This window comes from Bos grunniens, chromosome 2 (genome assembly GCF_055505025.1).
Source record: "Bos grunniens cultivar Pamir isolate PY7600 chromosome 2, Bosgru_T2T1.0, whole genome shotgun sequence".
Lineage (NCBI taxonomy): Eukaryota > Metazoa > Chordata > Mammalia > Artiodactyla > Bovidae > Bos > Bos grunniens.
Window position 1 is genome coordinate 80,070,171 of NC_141166.1, and position 26,938 is coordinate 80,097,108.

A 26,938-nucleotide genomic window follows, 5' to 3' on the forward strand; every position below is an offset into this window, starting at 1 on the left:
CACCTGGGACAGTGTTGCCAAGGACCTTGTCACCTGAGCTGCTCAGACCTGGGAAGGGCACAAAATGCATGCGAAACCCACAGAGACTGAGCCAGAACAGTGTCTGAGTGTCTCCTGTGAAGGTACAGGTGATCAGTGGCCTGCTGCAGGGGCTCTGGGTGCAGCAGACCTGTGTATGGCAAAAGCCCTCTGGGAGGAAGTCACCATTAACTCCACCATAGAACCACCAAAACTTACACAGGACTGGGGAAATAGACTCTTGGAGGCCTCAAACAAAACCTTGTGAGCACCAGGACCCAGGAGAAAGGAACAGTGTCCCCATAAGAAACTGACCCAGACATGCCCATGAGTGTCCAGGAGTCTCCAGCAGAGACATGGGTTGGAGGTGGCCTGCTTCAGGGCTGGAGGCACTGAGTGCAGCACTGCATGCATGGGGCCTTTTGAAGGAAGTCCCCATTGTCTTCATTACCTCCACCATAATTTGGCTTCAGTCAAACAACAGGGATGGAACACAGCCTCTCCCATCAACAGAAAAATGGATTAAAGATTTATTGAGCATGGCCCTGCCCATCAGAACAAGACCCAGTTTCCCTCTCAGTCAATCTCTCCCATCAGGAAGCTTTCATAAGCCCCTTATCCTTATCCATCAGAGGGCCGACAGAATGAAAACCACATATCACAGAAAACTAACCAAACTGATAACATGGACCACAGCCTTGTCTAGCTCAGTGAAACTATGAGCCATGCCATGTACAGCCACCCAAGATGGATGGTTAATGGTGGACCGTTATGACAAAACATGGTCCACTGGAGATGGGAATGGCAAACTACTTCAGTATTCTTGCCTTGAAAACGCCATGAACAGTATGAAAATGCAAAAAGGAATGACAGTGATAGATGAACTCTGCAGGTCAGTAGGTGCCCGATATGTTACTAGAGAAGAGTGGAGAAATAGCTCCAGAATGAATGAAGAGACAGAGCCAAAGAAAATACAACACCCATTTATGGATGTGGGTGATGGAAGTAAAGTCAGATGCTGTAAAGAGCAATATTGCATAGGTACATGAATCAAGGCAAATTGGAAGTAATCAAACAGAAGATGGCAAGAGTAAACATCGACATCATTTTAGGAATCAGTGAACTAAAATGGACTGGAATGTGGAATTTAACTTAGGTGACCATTATATCTACTACTGTGGGCAAGAATCCCTTAGAAGAAATGGAGTAACCATCATAGTCAACAACAGAGTCCAAAATGCAGTACTTGGATGCAATCTCAAAATGACAGAATGATCTCTGTTCATTTCCAAGGCAAACCATTCAATATCATAGTAATCCAAGTACATGCCCCCAAAAGTAATGCTGAAGAAGCTGAGGCTGAACAGTACTATGAAGACCGATCAGACCTTCTAGAACTAACACCCCCAAAAGAGGTCCACTGCATTTTAGTGGACTGGAATGCAAATGTAGTTAAGAGCTACATGAAGTAACAGGCAAATTTGGCCTTGGAGTACAAAACAGAGCAGGTCAAAGGCTAACAGAATTTTGCTAGAGAACACACTGGTCATAGCAAACACCCTCTTCCAACAACACAAGAAAAGACTCTACACATGGATATTATCAGATGGTCAGTACTGAAATCAGATTGATCATATAAAGCTGCAGAAGTTCTTTACAGTCAGCAAAAACAATACTGGGAGCTGACTGTGGCTCAAATAAAGAACTCCTTATTGCCAAATTCAGACTTAAATTGAAGGAAGTAGGGAAAACCACCAGACCATTCAGGTATGACTTAAATCAAATCCCTTATGATTATACAGTGGAAGTAACAAATAGATTCAAGGGATTAGATCTGATAGAGTGCCTAAAGAACTATGGAAGGAGGTTCATGACATTGTCCAGGAAGCAGTGATCAAGACCATCCCCAAGAAAAAGAAATGTAAAGAGGCAAAATGGTTGTTAGAGGAGGCCTTACAAATAGCTGAGAAAGAAGAGAGTGAAAGGCAAAGGAGAGAAATATAGATATATCCATTTGAACGCAGAGTTCCAAAGAATAGCAAGGAGAGAGAAGAAAGCCTTCCTCAGTGATCAATGCAAAGAAATAGAGGAAAACAAAAGAATGGAAAAGACTAGATATCTCTTCAAGAAAATTAAAGATACAAGGGAATATTTCATGCAAAGCTGAGCAAAATAAAGGACAAAAATGGTTGGACCTAACAGAAGCATAAGATATTAAGAGGAGGTGGCAAGAATACACAGAAGAAATATGCAAAAAAGATCTTAATGACCCAGATAACCAGGATGGTGTGATCACTTAACTAGAACTAGACATCCTGGAATGTGAAGTCAAGTGGGCCTTAGGAAGCATCACTACGAACAAAGCTAGTGGAGGTGATGGAATTCCACTTGAGCTACTTCAAATCCTAAAAGGTGATGCTGTAAAATTGCTGCACTCAATATGCCAGCAAATTTGGAAAACTCGGCAGTGGCCACAGGACTGGAAAAGGTCAGTTTTCATTTCAATCCCAAAGAAAGGCAACGCCAAAGAATGCTCAAACTACCGCACAGTTGCACTCATCTCACACGCTAGTAAAGTAATGCTCAAAATTCTCCAAGCCAGGCTTCAGCAATATGTGAACCGTGAACTTCCAGATGTTCAAGGTGGATTTTGAAAAGGCAGAGAAACTAAACGAAAGATCAAATTGCCAACATCCTTTGGATCATTGAAAAAGCAAGAGAGTTCCAGTAAAATATCTCCTTTTTTTTTACTGACTATGCCGAACCTTTGACTGTGTGGATCACAATAAACTGTGGAAAATTCTGAAAGAGATGGGAATACCAGACCCCATGACCTACCTCCTGAGAAATCTGTATGCAGGTCAGGAAGCAACAGTTAGAACTGGACATGGAACAATAGACTGGTTCCAAATTGGGAAAGGAGTACATCAAGGCTGTATGTCACCGTGCTTATTTAATTTATATGCAGAGTACATCATGGGGAATTCTGGGCTGGATGAAGCACAAGCTGGAATCAAGATTGCTGGGAGAAATATCAATAACCTCATATATGCAGATGACACCACCCTTACATCAGAAAGTGAAGACCTAAAGAGCCTCTTGATGAAAGTGAAAGAGGAGAGTGAAAAAGTTGGCTTAAAATCCATCATTCAGAAAACTAAGACCATGGTATTCATTCCCACCACTTCATGGCAAATAGATGGGGAAACAAAGGAATCAGATAGAAACTTTATTTTGGGGGCTCCAAAATCACTGTAAATGGGGACTGCAGCCATGAAATTAAAGGACGCTTTGTCCTTGGAAGAAAAGTTTTGACCAACCTAGACAGCGTATTAAAAAGCAGAGACATTACTTTCCCACAAATGTCCATGTAGTTAAAGCTAGGTTTTTTCCAGTAGTCACATATGGATGTGAGAGTTAGACTATAAAGAAAGCTGAGTGCCAAAGAACTGATATTTTTGATCTGTGGTGTTGGAGAAGACTCTTGAGAGTCCCTTGGACTGCAGGAAGATCCAACCAGTCAATCCTAAAGGAAAATAGTCCTGAATATTCTTTGGAAAGACTGATGCTGAAGCTGAAACTCCAGTACTTTGGCCACCTGATGGGAAGAACTGACTAATTGGAAAAGACCCTGATACTGGGAAAGATTGAAGGCAGGAGGAGAAGGGGATAACAGAGGATGAGACTGTTGGAAGGCATCACTGACATGATGGACACGAGTTGGAGTAGGCTCCGGGTGTTGTTGCTGGATAGGGAGGCCTGGTGTACTGCAGTCCATGGGATCGCAAACGTTTGGACACAACTGAACGACTGAACTTAACTGATGTATGTATGTGAAAGCTGGACCAAAAAGAAGGCTGAGCACGGTAGAATAGATGATTTTGAATTGTGTTGCTAGAGAAGACTCTTGAGTGTCCTTTGGATGAAACTAGTCAATTGTAAATGAAATCAACCTGAATATTATTTGGCAGTATGATTCTGAAACTGAAGCTCCAACATTTTGGCCACCTGATGTGAAGAACCAGCTCATGGGAAAAGACCCTGATGCTGGGAAAGATTGAAGGCAAAAGAAGGAGAGGGTGGTAGAGGATGAGACAGATAGCATCATTGCTCAATGGTCATGAATTTGAGGAAACCTTGGGAAATAATGAATGACAGGATAGCCTGGTGTGATGTAGTCCATGGGGTCTCAAATAGTTAGACATATCTTAGTTACTGAACAACAACAGCAACAAAAGTGCACATGTGCTGAGCTATTTATGTTAGTCACTTTAATTTATACTCCAAATCATTGGAAAATAATTTTAATATAAAAATAGTCACCTCCTCTCTAGTACTTAAGTATAGCCTTTGTTATAAGACTTTTACATACCCATCAAAAAAAGTAACACTAAAGTTTACTAGAGCCAAACATTTTTAATTGATAAAGGTACATTGTATGGTATTAGTATTGATATCAACTTCCCAATTACCATCCATCAGCCCTCCTCAAAGTCATAGATCTGCATTTCAAAAACTTAAAATTTTTTGTTGTTTTTTAAAACAAAACAAGCAATCAAATAGAGACAATGAAAACAACTGAGAATGACTTGTTAAAATCAAGTGCCAGTATGAATTAGCAAATTTGTCTATGCTGCATAAACGTTAATTAGTTGTAATATACTCATCAGATATTTTTATCATTTACAAGAACATGTTGCAAACAGAAGCATCTGAAGCCTGATTACAAAAGATAAACATTCACACACATTAGAATTTCTTTCTAATTCAAGTGTTATATGAGTTTCCTGACTCGAGGTGAGAAAGTTTATTACAGGCAGTAGTCTAAAAATTGGTTCAATAAGTTTAGATATACATCTTCAATAAATCTAAAATGCTATAGCATAGTATGGCAGTATCATTCATTATGAAGAATTGTCATTTGGGGGAAGTTATAAATATCTTTATAGATTTGATCAACATACAATCATAAATATAGTACATTCTGTTTTTGTGTTTTTCTATTATACATGCATTAATAAATATCTAAGTATGCATTTGCTGGTGACTATGCTAGACTGTGACTACTTAAAAGTAGGGATCATTTAGTATTCATTTTTATATTTCTTCATTTCTTGAGCAGTGTCTAGCACATCATCAGTATGTATGGCTAGTTAATCAATATGTTTGTGTTTGACAAAATGAATGAATGAATGCATGAAGGCATGGAGGATGCATGGCTGAACTCATATTAATACACATACATGTGTCATATCCCATTCTATGAGGACTACATAGTTCCATTCATAAGAACATGCCTGCAGCTAGTTATCAGTCATTTCTCACTGAAAGGAATATTATTCCACTATGAGAAACACTTAACATTTAACAGTCACAGTAATAGGCAAATATTTTATTCCCTTCTTCCTTCCTCCTTCCCTCTCTCCTTCCCTTCTTTCTTTTCTCCTTTCCTTCAGCTATTCATTAATTTTTCCTTTTATAAAATTAGATTATCACATTTTAGCAGCTTGGGCATGTAAAATTTTTACTTATTCAATTTGTAAATTGTGTGACACTTCTATTCTTGTCCCAAGATGCAGCCAACTAAGAACTATTGATTTTCTCCCCATGACAAAAATTCGAAATGGGCAAATTGACATGGAAACCTTACATAAAAATTGAACAAATATGTAATTAAATGTGATTTAATTTAATTGATTCATTTAAATAATTGTCTAAAAGTGCTGGCATGGTGTGACACAAATGACATGTGTGAGTTTTGGAATTAGAACTGTGTTGTAATCTAATCTACCCTCCTCACAAAGGATATATCTTCTAGTAATTCACCCACTTCAGTTTGTTAGTTTATAAAAAAGGGGAGAGTAATACCACCACTTTTGTTGCACATTTCCCACACATCTAGCCTCTAATGCTTCAACTTTGTTTTCCATTTAAATCCACTTCCTTTCTGATTTTATGTTTTATTTTTATATTGTATGTTTTCCTTTTACTACCTCAATTTTTTTTTCTTCTTCCCTCTTTCCTTTGTTCCATTTTTTCTCTCCTTCTTTCTTTCATTCTTTTAGTTTTTCTTTTTGCAAGACAATTTGAATATCATAAAAGTAAAAAAAAATCTGGATTCCTGAAAAATTAAATGATACAATGTAGATAAAATTTACACATTAAGATAATTTAATTCAAATGATAAATAATATCATGAATACTAAATTTAAAATTACATATGACACATCAGTATAAATATAATTTTTGTTTTTCTATCCAAAGGAAAAGTGTGAGGCTAAAATTTCTATATACTTTTAACAAAGTGGTTTTCTTCTGCTAGTCTTCCGGTATGAAAAAGCAGAAAATATTTTCTTAACTGATGATAATATAACAAATTTTTCATTTTTTTTTTTTACTCTTTAATCAATGTTGCTGGTTAATCTATATTCATCTAATAATTTTCTTAAAATTGTATAGGGTTAGTTTGGAATTATTAAGTACTAGGTTGGAGGTTTATTAATTGTTTTTTTTCACTTGTTCCATGGCTTCCAAAGTGGAGCTAGTGGTAAAGAACCCGCCTGCCAATGCAGGTAGATGTAAGAGATGTGGGTTTAATCCCTGGGTTGGAGATCCCCTGGAGAAGGACATGGCAACCCACTCCAGTATTCTTGCCTGAAGAATTCCATGGAGCCTGGTGGGCTACAGTTTCATAAGATCACAAAGAGTCAGACATGACTGAAGCAAGAGCATGCATGCATGCTGGGTGGAACTTGAGCAGGAAATAAACTGTTACTGTTAAAAGCATCTGAAATTTTTGCTTTTTCATAGCAGTAAAATCTGGAGAATGCAGTCTAATAAGAGTGAGAAAAATAATTTGGATTGTTAAAGAGGTAACAACTACACCAATTAAAGTACTATGGAGTTATACTGTATTTGGCTTCTTTAGTTAATCTGATGTAATGAATAGAGTTTTGCCAAGAGAACGCACTGGTCATAGCAAACACTCTCTTCCAACAACATAAGAGAAGACTCTACACATGGACATCACCAGATGGTCAACACTGAAATCAGATTGATTATATTCTTTCCAGCCAAAGATGGAGAAGCTCTATACAGTCAGCAAAAAGACCAGGAGCTGACTGTGGCTCAGATCATGAACCCCTTATTGCCAAATTCAGACTTAAATTGAAGAAAGTAGGGAAAACAACTAGATCATTCAGGTATGACCTAAATCAAATTCCTTATGATTATACAGTGGAAGTGAGAAACAGATTTAAGGGATTAGATCTGATAGATAGAGTGCCTGATAATATACGGATGGAGGTTTGTGACATTGTACAGGAGACAGGGACCAAGACCATCCCCATGGAAAAGAAATGCAAAAAAGCGAAATGGCTGTCTGGGGAGGCCTTACAAATAGCTGTGAAAAGAAGAGAAGTGAAAAGCAAAGGACAAAAGGAAAGGTATAAGCATCTGAATGCAGAGTTCCAAAGAATAGCAAGGAGAGATAAGAAAGCCTTTCTCAGCAATCAATGCAAAGAAATAGAGGAAACAACAGAATGGGAAAGACTAGAGATCTCTTCAAGAAAATTAGAGATACCAAGGGAACATTTCATTCAAAGATGGGCTTGATAAAGGACAGAAACGTATGGACCTAACAGAAGCAGAAGATATTAAGAAGAGGCGGCAAGAATACACAGAAGAACTGTACAAAAAAGAGGTTCACAACCAAGATAATCAAAATGGTGTGATCACTCACCTAGAGTGACATCCTGGAATGAAAAGTCAAGTGGGCATTAGGAAGCATCACTATGAACAAAGCTAGTGGAGGTGATGGATTTCCAGTTGAGCTATTTAAATTCCTGAAAGATGATGCTGTGAAAGCCCTGCACTCAATATGCCAGAAAATTTGGAGAACTCAGCAGTGGCCACAGGACTGGAAAAGGTCAGTTTTCATTCCAATCCCAAAGAAAGGCAATGCCAAAAAATGCCCAAACTACTGCACAATTGCATTCATCTCACACACTAGTAAAATAATGCTCAAAATTCTCCAAGCCAGGCTTCAGCAATACGTGAACCATGAAATTCCAAATGTTCAAGCTGGTTTTAGAAAAGGCAGAGGAACCAGAGATCAAATTGCCAACATCTGCTGGATCATGGAAAAAGCAAGAGAGTTCCAGAGAAACACCTATTTCTGCTTTATTGACTATGCAAAAGCCTTTGACTGTGTGGATCACAATAAACTGTGGAAAATTCTAAAAGAGGTGGGAATACCAGACCACCTGACCTGCCTCTTGAGAAATTTGTATGCAGGTCAGGAAGCAACAGTTAGAACTGGACATGGAACAACAGACTGGTTCCAAATAGGAAAAGGAGTACGCCAAGGCTGTATATTGTCACCCTGCTTATTTAACTTCTATGCAGAGTACATCATGAGAAATGCTGGGCTGGAAGAAACACAAGCTGGAATCAAGATTGCCAGGAAAAATATCAATAACCTCAGATATGCACACGACACCACCCTTATGGCAGAAAGTGAAGAGGAACTAAAGAGCCTCTTGATGAAAGTGAAAGTGGAGAGTGAAAAAGTTGGCTTAAAGCTCAACACTCAGAAAACTAAGATCATGGCATCTGGTCCCATCACTTCATGGAAAATAGATGGGGAAACACTGAAAACAGTGTCAGAGTTTATTTTTTTGGACTCCAAAATCACTGCAGATGGTGACTGTAGCCATGAAATTAAAAGATGCTTACTCCTTGGAAGGAAAGCTATGACCAATCTAGATAGCATTTTGAAAAGCAGAGATGTTGCTTTGCCAACAAAGGTCCATTTAGTCAAGGCTATGGTTTTTCCAGTGGTCATGTATGGATTTGAGAGCTGGACTGTGAAGAAAGCTAAACATCGAAGAACTTATGCTTTTGAAATGTGTTGTTGAAGAAGACTCTTGAGTGTCCCCTGGGCTGCAAGGAGATCCAACCAGTCCATTGTAAAGGAGATCAGTCCTGGGTGTTCTTTGGAGGGAATGATGCTAAAGCTGAAACTCCAGTAGTTTGGCCACCTCATGCGAAGAGTTGACTCATTGGAAAAGACTCTGATGCTAGAGGGATTGGGGGCAGGAAGAGAAGGGGAAGACAGAGGATGAGATGGCTGGATGGCATCACCAACTCAATGCACATGATGAACTCCGGGAGTTGCTGATGGACAGGGAGGCCTGGCATGCTGGATTCATGGGGTCACAAAGAGTCGGACACGACTGAGCGACTGAACTGAACTGAATGATTATATTAAAGGTCAAGAACATGTTCCGGAATCAAGGGAGAATAATGTGACTACATCAAGGCTTCATAACAATAGTTGTCCAATGTATAATATGTAATGATTGTTTTCTGTTAGGCATGCCACCTGTACTCTCAAAGCACAAACTGGACTTTGAATTTTTATAGAAAAACATGGTATCTGCATTTTTTTTTCTTCCCCCATGACATGATTAGCATGGCAAAAACTAGAACAAGCTATAACTTGTTACCTGGAATAATAAAGGATAGATATTGATGTGATAGATTTTCTTGGCCTTTACTTTTCCAAAAGACATGCACATTTCACATTTTGAGCTTTGGCAATATGCCAAGGGGCAGAAAACAAATAAGGGACGTGAGGTGGTGACCTAACTCTTGAAATGTGGACAGCACAGGCTGCTAAATCTGAATTGCTCAAAAGCCCTGCTGAAAAGTTGTGATCTGTTTGAAATCACTTCTGACAACTTCCTTGGGCTCATCTCAGATATTCTCTATGAGGCCACTGGGTCGCTCGTCCGCAAGGAGGGGTGTTGCCCAGTCGGACAGCAGAGCTAGAGAAGACTAAACCCTGTCCTCTCCTTTCAGAAAAGCCAGCAGTTTGAGAAACCAGGGCCTTATCTAGTTGTAATGTAGAAGAATGATTCCTACCTTTTAAAAATGTGTGACAGAAATAGAAATCATTATCTCCTTCCCTTAAACTCCAACAGAGGTTTCTCTAGGACCTGTACATTTCCTTATGTATTTCTCACCCTAAGGACCTAGAAAACAACGTGAAACTTTTAAGCAAATAATTAGATGGAACAATCAAAAAACCAAAAAAAAAAAAAAAATGACAAAATGCCTAATTTTCACATCATTCTCTTAATGAATTCCCTTCGGTACTTGTATATTAATTTTGCATCCTTCTGCGTTTTTAAAATCTATTTTGAAAATGTTTTGAAAGCTAGTTCCTGTGTATTTTCTGAGGTGTTCAAGAGTGGACCTGCTGCCCTATCCTTCTCTCTTGTCCCTCATGGGACTCAAGCTGGACTTTATTTATGTAGTTTCCTTTTTAGTCACTATTGCTATTACTATCATAGCACTTCTAATTATTTATTTATGCCATGTTTTGCTTATTTTTAATAATGAGCACTTTTTAAGAGCCTCACACTTTATTTTTTGCTTCCAAAGTCCCAAAAGTCCAAATAACGCCAAGCTCTGATCATATTATACGATCTGTTTCAGCAGTTTTACGATTCTATTTTTTTAAAAAGTACTGTGTTGAAAACAATATTCTGGTTTTTTTTTTAATTGGTATTACATTTTTAATCCTTAAAATAACTGTAGTAAGTATAGGATCAGTATTTCCCTATTAAGATACAAATGAGTCAAAGAGAAGAAAAGTAAAACCAACAAAACAAACTGCAATCTTGAGATGCAAGGTTTTCTATCTCTTGGCTCTTTTTTGTGCCCTGTTCACCAACAAATCATTTCTAAAATGCCATGTTTTTAATTAAATAATTGTCTTCCTATCCTTTGCAAATTGGGATTCATTTTAAAATCTGATTTTTAAATGCATTGCTTCTTATTCTAGCAGAGTACCATGTCATCACCTGACATCAGGAGGAGAAGAAGGAAAATGAAATGGTTGGATGGCATCATCATCTCAATGGACATGAATTTGAGCAAACTCCAGGAGATAATGAAGGACAGGGAGGCCTGGCTTGCTGCAATCCATGGGGTCACACAGAGTTTCATACAACTGAGCAACAGAACAACAACAACTGTGTCATCATAACCTTTTGAAAATACTCACATGACTGAGAACATTTCTATGTCAAATGCTGTTAGTGTTCCCCTACTGCTTATGAATACATTTCAAATTTTAGCTAGACAGCCTATGTGCCTCAGAACTATTTCCGTGTATAACATCATTGTCCAACACTTCTCCAGAAGCACCACTTATCTTACACCACTCACATCCCCAGAGTTCCCACCATATTCTTTCCTGCCTCATCTCTTTGCTCAAATAGATAGGAGTCCTTGAAGGGCAGGGGCTATACCTTACTTTTGTCTCTTTCATTTTTTTCTTTTCTTTTTTTCTTTCTTTTTTGACAGAAAAAAACAGAGTAAAAACAACAAACAAAAAGCAAGGAGAAGAGAGAACAAAAATGAGTACAATTAAGTTCTAATAAGATAGGTAAATTAAGCCTATTTGGTTTCTTTTGTAGAGAGATATTTAACCTCAGTTCCAGAACACTCAGGAAACAGTTTATAATAAAGAGTGGTATAATAGTTTTAGAAGATATCATAAAGATGAAAAGGAGAACCAAAAATCATGAACTCTTTTTTTCTGACTCTTGCAGTTTTTGAAAATGTATCAAGGAAGTAAGATGTGGTATTACAGTGATGACAGGAAGTTGCTCATATTATACGCTGTCAGATCTCATAATACAATACAGGCACTAGGACAGTATATTTTAGCAACATTAGTTAACACATATTACACACAGAATGCATGCTAGCTATGTAGCTTCAAATACAACTTCTTACTTGAAAAAATTTACAATCTGCCAGAGAGAAACAGACATATACATTTAGAGGGGCAGGGAGTAGAACAAGCAGTTCCCAAGTCAGTTTCAAAGAAATATGTTCCATGTCCAAAGACTAAAGAAAGATGAGAAGTCAATTCAATTCTAACCATAAAATATGGACTATCATATTATGAAAAATGTAACCACACACATGCAGATGATCAGAGAAAGGAGATAATTGCATGGAAAACTATGTTTCTCAAGAAAAAAAAAAAGAGAGAGAGAAATGATGCCCAAATAAATCTCACCAAACCAAAACAAACAAACAGAAACAAAGGGAAATAGTAATAGACTGGGGAAAATGCTCAGGCTCATCACAGGTTATTTTTAGCTTCTGCTTGAAATGAAGAAGTAAAACATAACAACTAACAGTGCTAAATTGTTTTTAACCACATGGAGAATTAGTCCTCCTATGGGCAAAAAGCAATAACATATTTTATGAGAAATGTCTTGAAATTCTGCCATACCATTATTTTCAAAACAGTGTGCACCTGAATTGATATGACTTCAAAGGCAGTGTAATATGAAAGTTAGACGTTTTTGGTTCTCCCTTTTTGGCTGACAAACATGATTTTAAACTTGGCTTTTTCTTATTCTTTTGAAAAAGAATGTGAATTACACATAAACTTATTTTTAGAAAGTAAATATTTCCCAAGTTCCACCAATAACAGTAATCATTCATCTTTTAGCTTCACTAGTCAAATATTTTAGTCTGTTTCGTTCACTGATATAACCTTCAGTGCCTAGGTTGTTTTCTGAGACATCAGTTCAGTTCAGTTCAGTTCCTCAGTCATGTCCGATTCTTTGTGACCCCATGAATCACAGCACGCCAGGCCTCCCTGTCCATCACCAACTCCTGGATTTTACCCAAACTCATGTCCATCGAGTCAGTGATGCCATCCAGCCATCTCATCCTCTGTCATCCCCTTCTCCTCCTGCCCCCAATCCCTCCCAGCATCAGAGTCTTTTCCAATGAGTTAACTCTTCGCAAAAGGTGGCCAAAGTATTGGAGTTTCAGCTTTAGCATCAGTCCTTCCAAAGAATACCCAGGACTGATCTCCTTTAGCATGGACTGGTTGGATCTCCTTGCAGTCCAAGGGACTCTCAAGAGTCCTCTCCAACAACACAGTTTAAAAGCATCAATTCTTCAGTGCTCAGCTTTCTTCACAGTCCAACTCTCACATCCATACATGACTACTGGAAAAACCATAGCCTTGACTAGACGGACCTTTGTTGACAAAGAAATGTCTCTGCTTTTGAATATACTATCTAGGTTGGTCATAACTTTCCTTTCAAGGAGTAAGTGTCTTTTAATTTCATGGCTGCAATCACCATCTGCAGTGATTTTGGGGCCCCCAAAAATAAAGTCTGACACTGTTTCCACTGTTTCCCCATCAAATTTCCCATGAAGTGATGGCACCAGATGCCATGATCTTAGTTTTCTGAATGTTGAGCTTTAAGCCAACTTTTTCACTCTCCTCTTTCACTTTCATCAAGAGGCTCTTTAGTTCCTCTTCACTTTCTGCCAAAAGAGTGGTGTCATCTGCATATCTGAGGTTATTGATATTTTTCCCAGCAATCTTGATTCCAGCTTGTGCTTCTTCCAGCCCAGCGTTTCTCATGATATACTCTGCATATAAGTTAAATAAGCAGGGTGACAATATACAGCCTTGACGTACTCCTTTTCCTATTTGGAACTAGTCTGTTGTTCCATGTCCAGTTCTGGGATATAGTAAGTGTTTAATACAAATTTGCTGATGAATTAATATAGCAAAAATGATTGCCAGTATTTTTGTTATTTAAAAAGGCAAGATGGGGAGAAATCAAGGGACGGACACTTGGGACTCTGGTTCTTATAGACTGTGGCTCTCCTAAACTAGGTGTTCATAATAAGAAATAGGTGGAAAAGTTAGGCACCAGTAAGCTACATATTGGGGAAGGCAATGGCACCCCACTCCAGTACTCTTGCCTGGAAAATCCCATGGACAGAGGAGCGTGGTAGGCTGCAGTCCATGGGGTTGCTAAGAGTCGGACATGACTGAGCGACTTTACTTTCACTTTTCAGTTTCATGCATTGGAGAAGGAAATGGCAACCCACTCCAGTGTTCTTGCCTGGAGAATCCCAGGGGCAGGGAGCCTGGTGGGCTGCCGTCTCTGGGGTCGCACAGAGTCGGACACGACTGAAGTGACTTAGTAGTAGTAGTAGTAGTAAGCTACATATATGCCCTGATATACTCTGGTACATTAAAGTATCAGGAAATAGATTATAAAATCACAGAGAAAAATTAAACACAAACATTTAATTGTGACCCCGCTGGAGGGTCTGAATAGAACAAAAAGGCAGAAGAAGGGGAAGTTTGCTTTTTCTGTTTGAGCTGGGACATCCATCATTTCCTGTCCTTGCATATCCATGCTCCTGATTTTTGGTTCTTTGGACTTGGACTGGATGTATACTATCAATTCCAAGGTTCTTAGGCCTTCAGATTTGGACTTATTTATACCACCAGAGTTCCCTGATCTCTAGCTTATAGACAGTAGATTCTGGGATTCTTGGCCTCCATAACTGGATTAGTCAATTCATATAATAAATGTCTCTCTCTCCATGTACATATACATCAATATATAACATATGTAACGTATGATATATATTTATTCATTTTTTCTGGTAAACCCTGAATATTTAATTTTTCTCTTAAAAAAACTCAGTTATGTCTAAGTCAACTAATATTTACTACATATATACAAAGGGTAATCTTAACTTGAGATCAATGAGGTGAGAAGATTGAAGTGGAAAAAGGCATGAGAGAAATTTTGTGAGCTATGTAAGCAAAGACATTTAGGTTGGAATGGTCCCATGGCTGTGTGGCAAGGTTGTTATATGCATCTGCGTCTGCAGTGATAGAGGCAGGGTGGCTACTAGAGGGTGAAATGTGCTGTGGGTGTTTCTGGGAAATAGTCCTGTGGCGGCTGGTCTATGCTTTAAAAATAACTTCCTTGGATCACCCACATCAGAAAAAAAAAAAAAAAAGAAAAAGAAAAAAATAAATAAATAACTTCAAGTCAATATAAATAAAAGTCTGATCCTAGGGAGAAATTTAAGAAGAAGGAAAACATAGTTAACTTGCTATTGAGTTCACAGAATTAATAATTTCTACATCTCACAGGAAAATTTGTTTAACAATACATTGCTTTCAAAATAATACCTATTCATTTTTTTAAAAAATTGGCTTTAACATTGCTCAATATATCTACTTTAATTAATGTCAACAGTCTCTCCAAATAAACCTTAAAAAAAGCATTAGGTTTTCATTTTTTTTCCTAGGCTTTTCTTTGGGGTTTTCTTTTTCTTCACACATAGTAATAAGTGAAAATAGCCATTAAGAGACAAAAGTGAAGGCTTTCAAAGAACAAATCTATTTCTTAAATTGAAAGATAAGGTAATAAAATTTCTATGTATAAAAAACTGTCAACCTCATAGATCTGAATGCTTTATAGATTTTCCAGAAAAGTATAACTTCTGTACAATTAAAAGCTTTCCTTCTACAAATAATAATAATAATAATGTAGCACCAATAAAACCACCATCTTACCTCTTTAAGCAATTTCTGTTTCCTGTAAAGGCTTTTAAGTGAAATAATACATACTGGCTTTTCAATAAAGATATATGACCACTACCAATTGAAATCTGAAGCTAAAATCTGTGCTTCCAAAAATTTCCTCTTATGAGGAAACTCAACCACTAGAAAGATGTCTGGAAGGCTTAATATTGTCTTAGATGGAGAATTTTTATATGAGCACAGACACTTTATACTAAATTTATTTTTATTTATTTATATTTTAGTACCAAATGAATTATAAATACTTCAGTGTAACTAGGAAATTTTCCATATTCTACAAATTTCACCTCTAGGAAAAATGAGTATAAAATCTGAATAATCTATCCTTCATAGTTCCTTAACAATAGGCTTTAATAAATAGTGAAAGATCTTCTTGAATAGTTACATTTTATTTGTCATAAAAATATTTTCCCTTAGATCCCCCTTCCCCTTGAAATTACCATGTTTTTCGTTCATTTAATACACTGTCAAGGATTCAGAAAGGAAACTACATTTTTTTTCTATTCTCTTTCCTTTCACTTTCCCATTTATAGTCTGTTTTCAACCAAATAGCACTTGCAAAACATCTCTCATAATGACCATCTACTTGCAAAATTCAATAAATCACATAGAATTCTTACCCTCTTTGAAGTGTCTGGAGTTGATATTCTTGGACACCCTCTGTTCCTTTAACTTGGAGGTACCTACTCTTTGACAAGCTCTCTCCATATTCTATTTCTTCTCATTTACATTTGTTGATTCTTCCATAACACAGAATAAAACACTGATGTCTCCTAGAATTCCATCCTTAATCCTCCAGTCTTCTTTCTATAAACCCACTCTTATATCATGCATAAAATATACCTCACAATCCGGCCCACAAACCTCTCATTAGTATTCTCCCCCTACCCATTATACCATATTGCTGTGTTCTAATCTCAACAACCTTCACTTTTTATTTGCAGACCTACTCTCTGACTGTGCTATTCCTCTTTCAAGAAAGGTTTTCAGCCATTTCCCCCCATAAAATTACTAAACATTTTTTCAAAATACTGTTAAAATATCACTTCATCTGTTAAGCCGTTCTCTCTCCCACTAGTCATCATTAACTGATCTCTGTTCAGCTGTTTTTCCACAAACCTTCAGTCATATGTCTTTTATAACAATTGTCAAATGGTATTTTAACTTTTGAAAATCCATTCATCTACCCAAAATGAATTTCATGTTCTTCAAAAATAAAAACCTTATTGGAGTTAATCAGCACAAAGAAAGCAGTACAGAATAAGAGTTTTAACCAGGGCATGGACTTTAGAACCAATGAGGTGTTTACTAATCCAGTTTTAGCTGTTATTAATTCTTCTAATTTTACACAGGGTCTCACTCATCATAGGTTATCAATACATATTTGTTGAATGGATTAATGAATGAATAACAGAATATCATCTCTTCTATGCTTCTTTTCATGGCTTAAGTAGTTTGAGGAATTCAGTAAGCATTATTTGTACCATCAAAATAAATTTTAAGGTGTAGAAAATCACAACACAGACAAAATTTCAACTAAGTCCAAAGCAGATAAAAATGAAGATACACAAATGTGTAACCTCTCCAATTAACATATATTTCCTGGCTGAGTTTATCAGAAGCTGATTATATCTTAAAAGGTCCAGTGTCTCTGATGATACATAGGAAGAGTGAAAAGTGAAGGAGAACGTTAAAATGGGCTATTATGCCCACAAGAGATATTTACTCTGGTGTTGATACAAGGCATTCGCTAGATAGGTAATTTCCTGAGACCTATTGATGGAGCAGGGGTGCTGAAAGGTCATGTACACTTTGCCTGAAAATTGTGAGAAAGGGACAAGACATACAAAGACTGGGCCGCAAAGCAGGTATTGCCTGGGTCCTTAAAATGAAGTATTATAAGTACATAGACCAATGTTTGGCCAAGGATCTCCCTGGATTTTCTAACTCTGAACTATCCACGGATCCACCATTTTTCACCTGAAATGTTGCCCCCACCACCAACCTTTTGGTGTGGGATCCCTGCAGCTGAACTCCAGGGCTTTCTTCCACATGCCACTAAGTTACTTTTAACAGCAAACTCCTCAGCTCTGCCTCAGATCACTTTGGCTACACATTCTTTTCAGCAGCCTATGGAATCCTCTAACTTTGGCAAAAATCAGGTTCCAGTGGCACTAGGGTAAAGAATCCATCTGTCGATGCAGGAGACAAAGGGGATACAGGTTCGATTCCTGGGTCAGGAGGATCCCCTGGAGTAGGAAATGGCACCCCACTCCAATATTCTTGCCTGGAAAATCTTGAGGACAGAGGAGACTGGCGGCTATAGTCCACAGGGTCGCAAAAGTCAGTCTACAGACCACAGAGTCAGACAGGACTGAGCGACTGAGCACAATTTATGTTTCTGCTTTATCTCCTCATCCCCTCCCCAATTCTACAGTTACCTTTCATTCTAGCTGTATTAATCCACTCATAGTTCCCTAGAGTGGCCACTAAGTCTCACATCCTTGTCTCTCTTTATGTTAATTTTTATTTTCAGGATGTTTTTCCCAACCTCTCTCAACCACCTGAACTACGTGGACAACAGGAGGTTGCCCTCTCTGTAAAGCCTTCCATGTATTCCTATCTCCCATTCTAAACAAATTGCATGCCCTGTTAAAACTCCACTGCCCTCTTTTTTTTTTTTTCCCTCTGTTCTCACCTACACTATCATAGGTTAATTAGTTTCCTATGAATTTCTAAACCACCAATTAGTGGGCTGTTTGATGTTCAGGATAAATTTCATTCACTTTCATTTGCCTAAGATTTAGCACACTTTCAGGGTCTTATCAACATTTGCTGAATAAGTGGAGGAACTTAGGTGGAGGCAGGACCGAGGTAATACTAAAAAGGTATCTCCTCTCTGTCTTCAGTTGTACAAGGCACTAAACCTGAGTATGAATGAAAAAGTGAATCACTTTTTTTCATGGAGGTTTATATAGACTAATATTTAAAGGGATATTTCTGATTGCATTTTATGTAGGAATGAATATTTGTTTAACACATTCAAATATCTTCCAGAAAAAGAAAAAATATTTTCCTATATGATTATTTTAATCACTTCCCATTTTTTTCAATTATTGTGTAAAAAAAGACATTTACTTGAATAACAAAATGGATGACTATGAAAAAAATTATAGAGTTTTGAAAATGAGACATCTGAATTTTAATACCATTGTGCCTTAAAACTACCACTAAGTACTCTGCTGCTGCTGCTAAGTCACTTCAGTAGTGTCCAACTCTGTGCGACCCCATAGATGGCAACCCACCAAGCTCCCCCGTCCCTGGGATTCTCCAGGTAAGAACACTGGAGTGGGTTGCCATTTCCTTCTCCAATGCATGAAAGTGAAGTCAATCAGTTGTGTCCGACTCTTCATGACCCCATGGTCTGCAGCCTACCAGGCTCCTCCACCCATAGGATTTTCCAGGCAAGAGTACTAGAGTGGGTTGCCATTGCTTTCTCCTCTGAGACACTGCCATATGCTGTTATTGGGGGTTGCCAATCAGGACTTCTGTTTACATGGGATACTAAGGAGGATGTCAGATATGGTTCATCTCTAAAGCTCAATGCAAGATGCAAAAATAACTTGCATTGTTATAAGGTTCATAGTTACCCAAAATGCGGCCCCTGAAATTTCTCAGAGGAAATGAATGTATTTGTTAAGAACCAAAACAATGTACGTCATCTGTACTTGAAATAAAAAGTTACTAAATAAAAGCCACTTTTCAAAATATAGCATCTAGTATAGTAATAGAGTCTAGAAATACCTGCTCTGTCCTTGTCTAATTAAAAGCCACTATTCTAGCAAATATATTTTTATGAGACAGTTCCACAAGTATTTTCATTCCCTCCATTATTTTTCTAGACACTAGCTGACCACGGTGCATACATGAGCAAAGCAAAGGTTAAGTATGTATGACACAGATGAGCCCCAAGATTAAGTATACACTGTGAAATGCATGTGGATGTTCATGATTTAAACCAACGGACTGCGGCCTGAAATGATGTCACACAAAGCTTAGCGGTGAATGGAAGGTTAAACCTACTTGCATCTCGGCTCATTAAACGCAGTTAAAGTGCAAATCCCCTCATTCTGACAGTAGTGATCACAAGGGTTCTCTTTCTGGTCACAGCGCTGACTTTTAAACCCCAGAGAGCATCTGCAGAATTTCAGTAAAATACAGCTAAATCAAGTGTCTGACTTTTTTTTCCAAATATATTTCAAATTTATTTCATACAGAGATATTAATAGTAACATATTAACACAGTTTTTCTTAGGTATGCTCACTTCTTTCTCATACACACTCATCACAGTCTACTCTTGACAGTGAGGGGAACAGAATGCAGATGTGAATCCTATGTGGGCATCATCCTTCTGGTTAAGCAGTGATAAATTCAAAATAGAAGTCACATAAGCTGAATAGTCTTATTTCAAGTTTTCCACTCTGGATAATCAAGTGTTTGAAAGAAAAAATGTTAAGTTCCAGATTTTCTCAGGAGTAGAGAATCTATAATACTTTCCAAAGATTTAGAAACCCAGATTCAATGTAATGTATTTCAAAAGAGACAAGGGCTTAATAGGTTTACATAATACAACACTCTAAATCTGACACAAATATCAAATAATACTATACTTTTGAAAAGACACCTTATGTACTTGGAAAAGAGTGGCCCTAAGTACCAAAGCATTTATAAATATGATTATGTCTGGGTTTCACATATCTAAATAAGATCAATTAAAGTAGAAGCATTTTTACAGGCATTTCCAAGTTCAAAGATCTCTAAATCTTTGAAATAGGTATGATGCTAAGGAGTGAATGATCTCTTCTTTATGAAATCAATAGCAAATTAATGAAGGGGAAAGTTCTGTAGTACATGAACCAATGAGGAACAATATTTGATCAAAGATGTTCATGAAACATTCATTTAAAATGTTACCCCAAGAATGGAGAACAATAGAGCAGAGATTCCATGCACATCTAAAGTCATATCATAAAATGCCCACAGCATTATAAAATACTCACAAACACACAGGTACATTTGTCTCTGGGTCCAGCTGGCACGTGCCACCATTGTAACAGTAACCATCACATAGCTGGCAGCTAGAGGCAATCTTTCCATTAGTGCAGCTGCAGCAACAGAGAAAAAAAAAACCCTCATTGTTATTGGCATTATTATTGTTGAAAGCTCACACAAATTCTCTATAGATTAGGATATTCATCATAGAAGAGTAATGAAGCAGCTGGCTAAAAGGTTTACAGAAAGACTTGCTGGAGGCAAAGATTTTTTTTTTTTTAATAGAATGATGACATAAAATTTTTCTTTTGGTAATTTTCAAATTTTCAACCCGTTTTTTTTTTTTTTTTTTTTTTACTATAAAACATATTATAGTTAGATACAGGTGTGAAAAATATACTCTAGGATCTGTCATTTACACTTTAGGGAGATATCAGTATCTTATTTCCTTTTCATGCTACTTGAATTTGGTGACTTTTTTTGTTATTTATAAACCACATTATCAAATACTCTGGAAGCAAATGCTTCAGCTATCCCTTCTAAACTGAAAAGTTTGGTCCAAAGAACTATTATGAGTTTCAGACTCCACATTGTGCCTGAATGTATATAACTATCCTGTAGTCACTTTACACCACTGTTTATCCCTGAATATGTACTGTAATTAATGTCAAACTCTATTTATGCTAAAGGAAAAAAGGTAAAAATTCATTGCAAAAATAAACAGTAATGTTATAGGAACAATATGCAATATGGCAACAAAGTAATGAGGTATGCTTTCTTGGAAACATTTTGGAAATGATTCTAATTTACAGTACATTGCCTGTCTGAGATAAGAATAAAAAACTGTGCCTACTGCTACATGGAAAAGAAAAAGTATAACAATAGAAAAAGTACAGAAATTTCTCACTTGTCATGTTGCATTTTTAAATAAATACTATTAGATTGGACATTGAAAATTGTTGGGGGAACAGAGTAAAGTGCATTGACATTCCAAATTATTGAGGAAACCTCTTCCATGAGAAGTATGGAAGTAACAGCCTTGGCTAACAGATCATGTCAATACTCTGGTTATGAGACGATGTTAGCACCAATTGCTATGAAGTAATCAATGGTATCACAATAAATCTGGACATAACCTCAATAAAGAAATCAGGCTGAAATATCATTGACTGATCACTTTGCTTCTCTCCATGACAGACACCTACTGCAGCACATCTATCAAAGGGTAATGCCCAGTGATGGGTTGAGTGCTTAGCTGCTCAGTCACATTCTACTCTTTGCGACTCCGTGGACTGTAGCACGCCAGTCTCCTCTGTTCATGGGGATTCTCTAGGCAAGAATACTGGAGAGGGTTGCCATGCCTTCTTCCAGGGATTTTCCCAACCCAGGGATCGAACCCAGGTCTCCTGCATTGCAGGCAGATTCTTTATTGTCTGAGCCACAAGACAAGCCCAAGAACACTGGAATGGGTAGCCTATCCCTTCTCCAGGAGATCTTTCCGACCCAAGGAATCGAACAGGGTTCTCTCGCATTGCAGGCCAATTCTTTACCAGCTGAGCTACCAGGGAAGCCCAATGATAGGTTAGATATTTGCAATAATTGATTGACTATCTTACAGTTTATTTATTATTTGCATATTTATTTGACCTAGTGTAGGTGGTAGGGTTGCTGGAAATATACTGAACTGCTTATACTTTCCCAGGAATTTGATTTAAATATTTTTTAAAAAGAACATGGATTTAAATATCACAGTTCTTTTCAAGATGAACAGAAGCAGTAAGTCAATTATGTTCTAGATGGGAAGTGGAGATATGTGAAAGTGGAAACAAATGTGGGGAAGAAGGCAATGGTTAAAGTTTCAAAGATTTAACAAAGAGTATCACATTCTTTATGATTTATACAGGCATTTGAATATGGAAGCAAAGTGAGGCAAGTACATATTTAATGGCATTGGTGTCTGATATGTTAAATGGAGCTGGGAGACTTTTCCTTGCTCTCCATGCCCAGCCTCCTTGAAAATCAAAGAACAGAAAGTTATAGTTTCATGTTCAATCAAAGGGACAACATCAAAGAGAAAAATTAGCTCATTATACATTAAAGAATTTTCCACAAAAAGATAACTATATACCAAACATGATAATTTAAAAGAGAAAATATTCTGTTTATTGATTGCATTTAAACTTCTGCTTCCAAGAATTGTAAAAGATGTTTCCCTGTTCTCCTTCTGAAGGTTTTCTTTGAATCCTAAACTTAAGACAGAATTTTGTAGATAATTCAAATGTGAAATATAAGCTATCCAAATCATTGTAGGACATCAAATAGTACAGCTTATGTTTTAATGTAGTTTTCATTATAATTTAATTTCTTAGAATGTTATATGCATGCACCCATGCACGCACAATTTGTAATTAGCAGTTGTCCATTAATCAGAAAGAATTCTCATAACAATTTGACATCGGAGTGGTATAATTTAGGTTATTCAAAATTATGATCAAGCATTTCTTCATCAGTATTTACTAAGGAAGAGAGAAAAAATACACAATTAGTTCTAAAGATTATACTCATATTTGACAGAGTATCTATTTTCTACTGTAGTTGACAGCTTGTAGGCTTGGCATTAGGAACACATCAGTATTTGGAATCACAAATACACATGCAGCTTGAATTTTTCTCATTTAAATAAAAAGTTTAACTCAGTTGTGATTTTTAGTATCAGTTCTTTACCCATGAAATAGAAATCCCAACATTGCTATAAGCTTTATTTAATGCTAACATGAAAAGTATCATAGAAATAAAAACAAACTTATCTAATGTTTCAAGATACACAAGGAGTCGTTTTTGTATTGTCATGTTCATATGTTGTTATAGCCTATCTGGTAAATCAAATAATATACTCCTATTTTTAAACTTTCACTATCTACTCACTGCTACTGCTGCTGCTGCTGCCAAGTCGCTTCAGTCGTGTCCGACTCTGTGCGACCCCATAGACGGCAGCCCACTAGGCTCCTCTGTCCCTGGGATTCTCTAGGCAAGAATACTGGAGTGGGTTGCCATTTCCTTCTCCAACTCACTGCTAGCAACTGTTATTTATCCATTCTTACAAATAGTTCTCCAAAAAGATATTTAAGTCAGGAACTGTAATGTGGAACCTCAAAAGTATATTCAGGTTATGCGTTCCAGTGTTTCTAACTTGGTTAAGCCAATATTTTCTGTACAGTAGGCAATAGTGAGGGTCCTAAGAATCCAACCCTTCCTTCCTCACATGGAACTGACCTATGTGACGGAAACAGTATGTGTCAATGCGTGTGCTTCTCCAAGATAAACTGGGTTGGAAACTATGCCTCTCAGCCTTTCTTACACGATAGTCTACAATTTCCTGGGTGAATGAAATGGGGTTGTAAAGAAGATTCTACAGGGCATTCCTGACATGGTACACTAGACATAAAGAAAGATGTATGCTCACTAACTGAAATCAAGTTCTGCCATGCTCAAGTTTCATCACAAAGAACTGATGAATTTAATGAGCAAACATGATTTTGATAGTTTATATAAAAATGTATTTTACTTTTATGTACTTATCAAAGGCATGTATTATAATTAGTCATATTTTTCAATGACTTTAGTTGAAAAATAATGTACTTTCCAATGACCCAATTTGAAGGCTTGAGTAAATGTCATTTATAATGATAACAAACCATACATTGATTAATTCTAAAATGAGAGTAAATAAAAAAGAAAAAAATGATGATGTCTGTAATAAAATTTTATTGGACCTTGTTTGTCAGAGTAACATAACTCAGGGCTGGCACCCTCACAGAGGCTGTCTTGGTGGAAGCTGTGGCATGAACATTTGAAGGTGTGTTTTTCTATCACATATTCTCATTTATTATAGTCCTAGGGCAAATGATTGCAGAAGGAAATGGCAACCCACTCCAGTATTCTTGCCTGGAGAATCCCATGTATAGAGGAGCCTGGTGGGCTACAGTCCATGGGGTCAAAAAGAGGAGGACATGACTGAGTGACTAACACACACACAGAGGGCAAATGACAGAGCCCAGTCATTTATAAGCCCTTCTTTTAAAAGGTTGTGAAAAGAAGTTCAGAGTGAGAATTGATCTCTAACCTCTGTGGCATAAATCTGTTTCATGACAGAAACTGAATGCCACTCTTTAGCTGCAAAGTTCTGTCTTCCATTCACTTATTCTCAAAGCCAAAGAGCAAAGGCAGTGTTACAAAAATGTAATTGGATGTCTTAATTGTAGTGGCTTCCTAGGAAGCATCATTTCTTCTACTTATTTTCAACCATAATTTTCAAAGTCAGATAAAAAAATTAAATTTTGTTTCCATTCGACAGGTCTTTTGTTCCTTTCCCAGAGGATCACTTTGTAAAATCAGAAAGGCAAATACTCATTGCTGATAATAATGATGAGACAAAAGTCCAAGCTATTCTAATTTAGAAGTATTACATAAGCTTTTTGAAGGTATGTTGCATTTCACTTGTGCTTGCTTGCTATTAGGAATATTCTATACAGGGAATGATCTGACCACATTATTTCATGATAAGTGTTCATGTTTCCCAGAAGTACGTTAACACTTTTTGAATAAATTTTGGTTTAATCAAAATGAATTGAACTCTCTTTGTAGGAAAAAAAAAAAGAAAGAGATAATGAAACACTTGCCATATTGAATTTCTGATTCATGTTTATGTTTGATGGAGAACAACAAAATTCTGTACAGCAATTATCCTCCAATTAAAAAATTAATTAAAAAACAATAATTTATAATGTTCTCATTTTTTGCCAGAATGTTATGTCCTTTTGGGTTCAAATGCTTTTATAAATTAAGTTAGCTCTCTACTTACTTGCAAGATATATCTTCACTGTCTTTATTTATAATGCAATGTCCCCCATGGCACCTTATACATTTGTCAATTTCACACTTTGATCCTTCATAGCGTATTGGACAGACACATTCCACACTTCCATCATCTCCAATGGTACAGGATTCAGAATTCACACAGTAGTGATGACACACATCTAGAAAGAATGAACAGTATAGAAATAAAATTGTGTTACAAAGTATTTTTCTTTATTTTTTTTTCCCACACTGTGGAATTTCTACAATCAGGGGTTGAACCCACATTCCTTGCACGGGAAGCGTAGAGTCTGGACCACCATGGAAATCCTACAAGATATTTTTTCCTGAGTCACAATAAATGTTACCATTTTACTTAATATTTTAAAATGGTCAATGGATAAGTGGATTAATTTACAAGAGCAACTTGTAATTGCATGTAACCAGATTTCTTTAAGAATACCATTGATTCCTCTTTTTGCCTGAGTTTGCCATCATTTCATCTTGCTAAGAGTTATATTGATATACTATATCGATATAAATTGTATTGATATATTATATTGACATAATAGATGTAATATTAGTTATATTGATATAATACTAATTGACAAACTCTATTAGTCCTGAATTTTAAAATTTAAGTTCTCAAGTTTCCTCAGCTTTCCTTCTAAGAAGCAATATTTCTGTTATTCTGGAATGAACATAAATCCTCAAGATTTCTTTAGATGTCATCTATCTCTGTTCCTCCTTACATCTCTTTTCATCTGAAGAACAGAGTAAGTATGGGACTCTTAACTCCTTCGATAGCCTTTGGTGGAGTGGAAATACGCCTCTCTCTACATGAGCCAGGAGACCCAGATTCAATACCAGGGTAAGGAAGATCCCCTGGAGGAGGATGACAACCCACTCCAGTACTCTTGCCTGGAGAATCCTATGGACAGAGGAGCCTGGTGGGCTACAGTCCATGGGGTCAGCAAAAGTCAGACACGACTTAGAGACTAAACCATCACCACCACCACATGAGCCAGAACAGCCAGTATTTCCAAACACCTGAGCAGGTAAGCAGATAGAAGTTGTGCCTCTCATGGAGCCCCAGTAGAAACGTGGACCGGAAGACTAACAGATCCACATGGGTAGAAAGTGATAACAGAAGTCTAGGCCATTTCCTTCTCCCAGGTGAGAACCTGGAGTCTCATCAGTCAGAGGGAAAACCTCCATGCAGTCTGAACCCTTTGCTTTGTAAAATGTTTCCTACTGAGCACTTCAGACAATTTTCTCAACTACAAAGGAAGACTTCTTCAGATATTTCCATATCTCTTGAACATCAGTAATAAAAAGACCATTTAATAAGAACAACATTGACTTTGCAATTAGACGTTTTGCCTCAGTCTTCTGAAAAACAAACAAGTCTATATGTATATTGACACATCATTATTTTTTAATTTACCACATTCACAATATTGAAATTTATAGTATTAATACAAGTAATCTTAAGCAGAAGAACTTACTGAATTGATCACAGACCTAGTGTTTGAAGTTGCAAT

The 26,938-nt window shown here is 37.0% G+C and overlaps 1 protein-coding gene across 1 annotated transcript in view; it reads right to left on the reverse strand.

Annotated features, from left to right (window-relative positions):
• The window catches only part of LRP1B (LDL receptor related protein 1B), a 2,178,569-nt gene that overhangs the window by 26,974 nt on the left and 2,124,657 nt on the right, over nucleotides 1-26,938 (reverse strand). Inside the window, exons 85-87 of the mRNA XM_086368415.1 lie at nucleotides 25,402-25,576; nucleotides 20,549-20,653; nucleotides 19,571-19,684 (exon numbers count right to left, since the gene is read on the reverse strand). Of these exons, the coding sequence (XP_086224541.1) occupies nucleotides 19,571-19,684; nucleotides 20,549-20,653; nucleotides 25,402-25,576 (394 nt within the window). The remainder of the gene's footprint in view (nucleotides 1-19,570; nucleotides 19,685-20,548; nucleotides 20,654-25,401; nucleotides 25,577-26,938) is intronic.